The sequence below is a fragment of the Ixodes scapularis genome, unplaced genomic scaffold (assembly GCF_016920785.2).
Source record: "Ixodes scapularis isolate PalLabHiFi unplaced genomic scaffold, ASM1692078v2 PGA_scaffold4__175_contigs__length_147842914, whole genome shotgun sequence".
NCBI lineage: Eukaryota > Metazoa > Arthropoda > Arachnida > Ixodida > Ixodidae > Ixodes > Ixodes scapularis.
The window spans coordinates 69,485,862-69,495,604 of NW_024609879.1; the positions used below are offsets into that span (position 1 = coordinate 69,485,862).

The 9,743-nt window shown below is 44.6% G+C and overlaps 1 protein-coding gene across 1 annotated transcript in view; it reads left to right on the forward strand.

Moving 5' to 3' along the window:
* Positions 1-8,892, forward strand: part of LOC115320239 — a 52,243-nt gene extending 43,351 nt beyond the window's left edge. The window contains exons 8-9 of the mRNA XM_040216674.1: positions 5,920-6,113; positions 8,823-8,892. Of these exons, the coding sequence (XP_040072608.1) occupies positions 5,920-6,113; positions 8,823-8,892 (264 nt within the window). The remainder of the gene's footprint in view (positions 1-5,919; positions 6,114-8,822) is intronic.
* The last annotated feature ends 851 nt before the right edge of the window (positions 8,893-9,743 follow it).

The following is a 9,743-nucleotide window of genomic DNA, read 5'->3' on the forward strand; positions in this document are numbered from 1 at the left end:
GCAAGAAAGCCACCTTTACGGTCGCTCCGCCGACGTTTCTCGCGCCCCGGCGTATGTTTCCCTGCTTTCCGCCTCCTTTTAATCCTCTCCTGTTTTCCATGCGCGGCGGCGCGCGCGGCACCGCTATTCGCCAAATTTAGTCACGTGAGGAGCAAAGCATCCCTTTCGTGCGGGAAAGTCGGCTTTACGGCCACGCGCCGAGGCTGAATGCGCAACTCTGCTACCGTAGGTAGCATATACAGGAACTCTACGGACACCGCACGGTGCCAGCCACCAGTGCACCAGTGCTAAACCCCCCCCCCCCCCCCCCCCCCACACACACACACACACACACACACGCGCGCGCGCGGATTAAGCGCGACGATGGGATGACGAGCTCACGGGACGGTGGACGGTGAGACGACGCTCCTGACGCCCGACTCCTACTTCTATCTTCTCCCCTCACCCTAACCCAAGTCAGTGACAAATGCGCCTAGCGCGCGTACACGATTGACTCTATTTCCCCCCCCCCCCCCCCCCCCCTTAATTTCACTTCAACGCTTACAACAACACACAAAGGCCGCCGGCGACCGGTCACCGTCTCGCCGGGCTAGCGGCGCGACATTCGTCCATACTCGGCCGGGAGCCCCGAAGGTGCGCTCGAAGCGTGGAAACAGCGCGATGCGACGAAAGGCAAAGGGCATCTACACTACGAACGGGCAGAAGCCGATGCAAAAACGTGCGCGAACGTAAACAGAAAAGTGCCGCCGCTCGCCACTACGAAATAATACGCGGCCGCATCCCTTTCCTGCTGCTCGTAATTTCTCTTACTTGACGGCTACCCCGTCTTGCGGGACATGAAGACGAAACGATCGTCGGGATACGGCGAAGGGCCGTCAACACCGTCGAGTCAACCACCAGCAAGCGTTGTTGAGCGGAAGTTGGTTCACTAGGCCTACATACGACGAAACCGACAGAACACGAACATCAAAATCAAAGCACAGGCGGTAACTTCGAGCGACTTCTGCCGCGCATAGATTTACATGCAGCGCTTTCACTCGCCACCACGGTCACATACAATTTTTCAACCCTGGAGCCACCGTACCTGAACCATGCCGCGAACCACGCTAAAGTGAACTAGATTTAACCACGCCAACGTCCCGCTCGCCATTTGTGTTTGCTCACCTTGTCCGGCTTTGGATTGGATGCTGGATCGGCTTTCTAGCAAAGTCTATCAACAGCTGGCTCGATGCTGGATGAGGTGTTTTCTAAACACGAATTCGCAAATATATAATTGTGCTACTATGCTACTCTAAAACAAAAAAAAAAAAAAAACAAAAAAAAAAACGGGGGCAGGAAGAAATACGCGACGTTTCGACGGAGTGCCCTCTGGGAACTAGTTGGCCACTCAGTTTCGGTTTCGATTGAGTAGTTTCCTTTCATGCTATCACGCCGTGACCGAATGCGCCGCTTGAGTTTTCGATTATCTGACTTTTCACGAATGTACAATACATTCAAAAGTACAATACATTGATTCATCGGGTTTATATAACTGTAGGGAAAAATAAATTATGTCTCAACGTCGTGGTCACTGTTAATCAAGTAGTAACAATCAACATTTTTGAACCGAAACTGTTAAAAAGCGAGGGCAGACGCTATGAAAGCGGTGGCAGCGCGTGCAACTGGGTGGATCGCTTACTGAGGCCGACCGCTCAACGACCGCTTGCGCGGAGCGCTCGGCATCTGCCTGGGCAAAGGGCTGGATCGCGCATCCCCGGTTGGTCGCTGCAGCTGCAGCGCGAGAGTGAAGCCACCGATCGGCGATTTTGCATGTTGAAAAATCGCGTTTTTGGAGCGTTGCGGAGGCTGGTGGCAACATGCTGAAGACACGTTTTCTACTCGTTCGTACTCATTCGTCGAAGAAGCTCTTTAAACGCCTGTGTAAGCCCTGAGACTTGCCGTTGAGAACATGTGGAAATTTTTACGGAAGCGCAGTGCCGCAGTAAAAATGCCCAACTCATCGAAAGCAAGTTTCGCCGCCACAATGCAACGCGCGGGTCACGAGTGACCCGCGCGTTGTATCATTAGACTTTTTCCATAATGCAACGTGCGGGACCCTTGTGACGTCCCACGTGACGTCAATTGTGACGTCATTATAGGAAATGTCCCATAATGCAATGCGCGGGTCACGAATGAGACTGCACATTGCATTATAGGACGTTTCCCATAACTCAACGCGTGGTTACGCCGACGGCGACGTTGGCGCCGCCGACCCGCGCGTTGCGTCATGAGACGCTTCCCATAATGCAATGCGCGGGTCACAAATGAGACGGTGCGTTGCATTATGGGACGTTTTCCATAACGCAACGCGCGGTTACGCCGACGGCGATGTTGGCGTCGCCGTCGCCGACCGCGCGTTGCATCATGGGACGCTTCCCATAATGCAACGCGTGGGACCCTCATGACGTCACACACGCCGTCATTATGGGAAACGTCCCATAATGCAATGCGCGGGTCACAAGTAAGACCCGCGCGTTGCATTATGGGACGTTTCCCATAATGCAACCCGCGGTTACGCCGACGGCGACTGCGACGGCGATGCCGCTCAAGCCGGAAACGGGCGTCTAAGAGCGGCTCTCTAAAAAATTAATAGATGTAAACCAAATTAAATTTTCATTCCACAGCCATGTTTGATACCGTCTTTTTTAACAAAACTGAAATAAGCCTTTGTTAACTGGTTTAAGGATGACGCGGCGTTAATACTAGGCCAAGGATAATATTAGGTGTCATCTTTTAGCATATTGAAGACATATGTCCAACATAATGGTTATTTGTAACCATCATATAGTTTCTATATCAGCGAAAAAGCCATGTCGGTTACATATCAAAACTTGCATGGCTCGAATGGCATGAGAAAGCAGGGAGAAAATGTTATCGGTCAGTCACCGAAAACTCCGTGGCTGAACTGGCCGGTGATTACAGAAAGAAAACGATATCGGCAAGTCGCCGGAAACTCCATGGCTAGACTGGCCGCTGACTACAGCAAGAAAACGATGTCGGCCAGTCACCGGAAACTCCATGGCTAGACTGGCCAGTGACTACAGCAAGAAAACGATATCGGCCAGTCACCGGAAACTCCATGGCTAGACTGGCCGGTGACTACAGCAAGAAAACGATGTCGGCCAGTCACCGGAAACTCCATGGCTAGACTGGCCAGCGACTACAGCAAGAAAACGATATCGGCCAGTCACCGGAAACTCCACGGCTAGACTGGCCGGTGACTACAGCAAGAAAACGATGTCGGCCGGTATCGGGAACTTTCCGGCTGGCGCTGGCCAGTTTAGACAACGAGTCCCCGATATCGGCCGGGATCGGTTTCTTACCGGCGTCCCTGGCCGGGATCCGCCGTGCAGCTCCCGGTACTGGCCGACGTAATCCCAGTATCGGCCGACATGGTGTGCTACCTGGGATCCAGCTATCGCTTCTGTAAGTTCATATATTACGTAAACTAACTATACGTTTTAAACCAGCTAAGATATATTATATAAACTTAGCAAAAGAAGTGTGCAGGTCAGCTTTGATATTCATAACATGACAAGAGAGACTATAAAAAGAAAAAAAATTGTAACACATTGATTCTATGCATAAATTCAAAATTACAAAAAGTGTGTTTTTATGTCAGGAGAATGCCCAGTTAAATCCGGTAGGGAATCTTCCCGCTACATTTAGCGGGCGATTCTTGATTATGCGTAACGTACAAATCAGCTTAATTACATATTATGCGTTAATATGTCAGGCTCTCTTTCTGTTTCATCAGAGTTCATATTGTTTTTTATATTTGAAATGCTGACATTTATATTATCAAGGCGTTGTTTCAATGCCATTAAACCTAAAAGGGAAAACTTCGTGCGGCCTGGACCGCGCACCCCCGAATATCCTTTTTCGTCCAAACTCTGAAGTTTGGGCGAAGTTTTAACTTGTAATCTTCCGTGTTTCCTTTTAAAAATTGGCGTTCTGCCCAACGTGTCGCACTTATTTTTTAAAAAGGGGGTCCGTTTATCACCGAGCAATCACCGGCCCATCTCCTCAAATTGCACATGTTTCAAGCTATCTTGAAGGCTTGAAACACATGTTTCAAGCTTTCAACATATGATGCTTTCCGTATGCATTTGGTTCGTGTTTAAATCAAATATTCAAGCAAAATATATATCAAGCTGAACACAAGCAAAAAGTGGTCGTCTTCAGAGCAGATCTGTATATCGTTTGTTTCCTCAACCTTTTCCTCAGTTAAAGATATATTATTATGTGTATACCTCACAATATAATTAAATTTGCATAAAATTAATCTTCTGCATTTAATGATCGATCAAATGGAAGAAGTCCTTTCTTCTGTTTGAAATGACTTTTAGTAAAAGAAATTACTATGCGATTTAGACTGTATAGGTCTGCATAGGAGGTAATAAAATTCTACGTTTTGTTTTTATAAAAGAAACATTTTTTTGTACCCTGCGTGCTCCGTTTTCGTTTTTACCCACCATTCCCAATAAAATAGCTGAAGAGTTAATCACTAAGAGACAGGACCTAGCTATTGGTGCTGTCCCGAGTCCTCTTCCTTCCCATTTCTGGCGAAGAAAAAAAAGTACGTGACACCAATTGTTTGGGTCTCACAGTTCAGATCAGTGGTGTAGCCAGGAATTGTTTTCGAGGAAGTTGGGGGTGGGGGGGGGGGGGGGGGGGTTTGGCTGAGGTGTCTGGGATGTTCATGACTTGGGGTACGGAGTGGGGGAGTTGGGGAGGGGGGGGGCGTCAATATGCATACGTATATTGTAGGGTCGGCTGGATAATTCGAGGGGATAACTCAGCTGGATAATTCGGCTGGATACTTCGTCAAAGTCAGTGGCTAGGCCAGTGACTTTGACGAACTGCGTAGTGTTTCTAGGCCCTTCCATGGGGGAATATATGCAAGCCCTATGAAAAGGCTTTATGCTTCAGGAGAACTTTTTGTATTCAAGCAAACCCAAGGAGCATGCAGGCGAGCTGGTGGAATTGAACAGCTTGAACACCAGAGACAGGAACAAAAAAAAGTGCACAGCAGAGGCACACAGGTCTGCGTTCATGTGGTCAACACTTTTGTTCCTTAGTTTTGGGTGTTAAATATGTTGTAACATTCATGTTTTTGTTTCGTATAGTAGTATATTAAAGATGTTTTAAACATGTGAGAAGTACGATGAACTGAGACTTTTCTGGTATCCTTTTTAAGTGTGCTGAATATATAAAGTGTTTTCACCGTTTATTTCCTCCGCGTTATTGCTGCAACGTTTGTTGGTTAGGTGCCTTCTTTCCTAAGGAATATACATTTAGCTAACCCAGAATTTCTAAAACGTAAGTTCAAAATTGTATAGTTAAAAGCGTGACAGGTAAAAACTTAACTTTGTAATACCTCTGCTCAGGGGGCGTTCTTAAAGCCATCCGATCGAAGACTTTCACAGAATTGGCAAATCAGGTCGCAATTCCACTCGGTGTGCGTGCAACATGAGGAGTGCTCTACTTCGTTTCAGCTGAAGTCCAGACGCAGCCGACGCTGCGAGCTAATGATGGCAATCAAGCAGCGTCAAAGCTGCAAGTCACTGGGCCTTTTTTGTTTATGATTGTTTCAGCCAAGGTAGAACATGTACAGAGATATGACGAACACAATGATGGTGACCTTTTCACGATGTCTGATTGGTCCTATCAGTTTGTAGCGTCTGCTGCGTCTAGACTTAAAGGCGAAACGAAGTATAGTTAATCGATTCCACAGAGGCCTTCCCTCTCAATGCCCTCGACGAGCCCACTAAACAAGGGCATTTACATGGTTTGTAATTCGGATGCTTGAAACGCTTTATAATTTTTTTTTTTTTTTTTACTGTGGGACTTTAGGAGTTTTGTTAGAACCAATTATACGTGTCTCTACTTTTTAGCATGGGTGCTGTGTATGACGGCCAGGGACCTCCTGGAAGAGAGTTCGTACCAGGTAGCGACGGAGCTGGATACTGCGACCCTGAAAACGGATTTCTGATGGGACATTGGGGCAAGGATGAGAAGAATAGCTCAACGTTATCTAGATGCACTCCGCACCAGATCATACTTGGTCTAAGGTACGTCTGATTTCGATGGAATTGATTCACATATAGCCTCAACGATGTCCAGAACAATGTTAATCAATACAAACGGTACTTAACCAGGAATTGGGTGTGCTAATAATAAAAAGAAAGGCCCGAGACATATAAAAAAGCTTATCATTGAGGAACAACGTTAAAGGTGGTAAAATAAAGTGTTTTCTGAGATTGTACATTTATGGTAATAAAATAACTCAATTTACGGGCTCCAAGCATTCTAAAGAAACCTAAGAATAGATTGATACGCGTCCGATTTCCGTAATAAAAATGGGATCCAAGATCACAACGTGCCAGATTTTCTCTAATTCGGCGCAGAAACCGAAGGCCGCCGTCGGATGTGACAGCCCCTCGAGGGCGAGCGCTTCCCGCGCGGCGGGGGCCCCAATCAACGGCTGACTGATTTTTGAATGTGTGCGATTCGCGCTCAGGAAGTGGTAGCTCGCGATAGGCTCTCGCATGACGAATGGTGCCCGAGAGATTTATTTTTATTTATTTGTAATATAATTAGTTCAAGTTGAGGACTTTAATAGGGGTAGTAATTAAAAAAAGACACTTTGATAAGCAAGACAAATAAAAGCAGCAATCGAAGCGCACAAAAAAACGCCGGTACACAAAATACAAAGAGTACAAACTATAAGGGGCATCCAATGTACGAACGAGTATATATATGTATATTGACATGCACAATAGTTACACTGTGTCGAAATAAGATGGAGACAACTAGGAATCACGGAGTGAACAACGTTATCCGGTAGAACATTACATTCTAGCAACGGGGGAGGGGGGGAATTGAAGCAATCGTTATTAAGCGAAAATTTATGCAAGTAACGCGACTGCGTGTTACGAGTGATGCGCGAGTCATGAAATGACACGTAATTTGATCGATCAATGAGCAGCGCATCACATACGAAATTGAAGACAAGCTTCAAGTATTTTTTTCTCTGTCTAGACTCAAGAAAGAAATGGCGTGTTGCGATTTTGGATTCCATTCGGATTAAATAAATCGGACGCGTATCAACCTAATATTGTTCTTTTAGAATGCTTGTTGTCCGGAGATTGAGTTATCACTAAAAATAGACGATCTGAGACACCACTTCAGTGCCCATTAAACGACAGTAGCGGATGTCAGGCTACGTTTATAAAGTAATAATTATTCAAAATATTACCGAAACTTACCGGCAGCTCACGATTTACCGACATCAGTATCACATCAAAGCTCAGGCTGGAAATTTTGGATTAGCTTTCCTTTCTGTTTCTCATATGGGACGCGCCTGGGTTTTTCATGGAGTAAATGGACTTCGCAGGATTGGTTGGGGCATACTCTTACATTATGCAGGGCGCGACCAGTGAGTAGACTGTGCTGGTAGGCGAGCTTATCTAATTTGTGGACATGTAGTTTAGCGTTTATTTTTCTTCTCTACCAACGGGTCTTGTCTGGGTTGAGCATGCTAGATAGAAGTTGCTCCATTTTTCTAACGTAGGACCTATATCTAGGCTACAGGTCAGTGTTTTATTTGTACACTCTCGTTTGAGACGTGGCAGTGAGTTGGGCACACCTGAGGCCTAAGTAAAACGTGGAAAGAGTCGTCTCATACCGACCGCACTTATCCGGATGGGTTCCAACTAGATTAAATAAGAGCAACCGCAAGTCTTTCGTCCAACTTCAACAGTCCGGCTTTTTCTTCATGGCCCCCGAATTACCTGAAATTCTGATAAACAGACGAAGAAACGTCGGTGAAATAGTTACCCAAATAGTAGTCCAAATATTTTTTCACTAAGTTATTAAATAATTTAAAATCTTGGTCCTCACCGTGTTTTTGGAACTGAAATACATTTTTTGACAACAATAAATAAGTAACGCCAACGGGAGAAAGGGTTTCACGTTGGACTCTAAAATTTGTTAAAAAGTGATTACAGGCAGTTTTATGGTTTCCAATAAATAATTTGGTAGCTCACTCAAGCACCCGTGTAGTAACAGAAATGAATGCTGGGCATAGTCACATTTTTAGACTGCCTGCTCGACCTGCAAGCCTGCCTGCCACTGACGTCACGGCACTGAAAAGTGGGGGTATATTTGAATATTGGTTTTGAGATAATTTTCTTTTGTCGATTTTACAAACTCTATATTGAATCTTGGGATTTTAAATAGCATACCAGAAATGGTAAAGGCAGGTGATTCACAAAATATATCTAGTGCGCGTAGTTTAAAAAAGCACAGGCGTCCCACTTAGGTTGAACTGGTGAAAGCAGCATAAGCTTTGATGAGTTTGAAAATGGGCTCCACTTTACTGCTAGAACAAATGAAATGGGGTATAAAAATGACTTTGCACATTGTTTACTTAATGACCATATTATCTCACGCCTGTTTTGTATTGAGAAGATCATGCTCTTGTGAAGCTTTAGTACGTATGAAGCCTAATATATCGCCAGTGGCTGCAAGCAATTAAAAATCTGCAAAAGATAGTCTAGTATGACCGTCCTAGTCTTCAGAAGGATAGCCAAATAACACAAGCACGGCAATGCTCATGCAAAGGTAGTAATGTTGGAATGTTTGCTCTCCAGAAAGTAAGGTATTTTGAATGTGCTGAATAAATATCTCAAGTCGACTTGACTTCTTAAATTTTCCACATAGCATGATAGTGCTGAACTCATATTACTACATTACATGAAAGATATATTCCGTTACAGGCAACGTGGACTCGAATGTTATGGAAATTCAGATGAGAAAGGTCTGTACGAAGATCCTAAGGATAAATAATATCTTAACAAGCAGAGCTTAACACTGTCTTCGAGAACGAAATAACAGAAACAGCAACAAGCAAATAAACCTGAAAGTGCAGGACCAAAAGCAAAGTGCGAACCTAACTGCTATTAGAATGTTTTATACCTACTTGAGAATTTTTAAGAAAATAAACATACCGCAATGCGAGGACATCTATTCACGCGTTAGACTCATTTGTATGCCGCAATAAACTTTGGGTTCAATTTTATGTTGACTGCTCTTGGATCAAATATTTTGAATGAAAAATTCGCAGTAAGGTCTAGCGTCGATTTTTCTAATATATTAGGCTCCCACAATATTTAGGCTCCCCCCAAAAAAACTGTAGCAATCTCATTTTCGCAAAGAAAAAACAAGCAAACACATGAAATAAACAAGTACCACATCAAATAACGTATTAAATAGAAATCATATTAAGACACTAAATTATATTTAAAGGTAAAATAGGGCGCGCAAAGGAAACTGCGCTCAACAAGCCCTTGCGAAATATCTGAATTTGATGTGTCAGTGATCCCTCACCTTGACTTAGATTGTCGAAATAAAATTTCCCATGACGTCACGTGAATTTAGGTTGTACACGTAACTTTATATTCCCCAAAAGATCAGGTACATCATTATGTTCTTGAATGAGCATCGGCAGAAACACTATTTCTTGTCAATGCCTGCGGTCACTTGAAGTGCCCCAGATTAAGACGTTAATTAGAAAATTATATTCGAAATAATGTATCCTGTGAAAATGCCATACATAAGCTACGCGATCCAAACGCGTATGTTATACCAGGAACAACAATGAACTCAATACTGCCCCCTGGGGAACTCCTGAAGTTAGA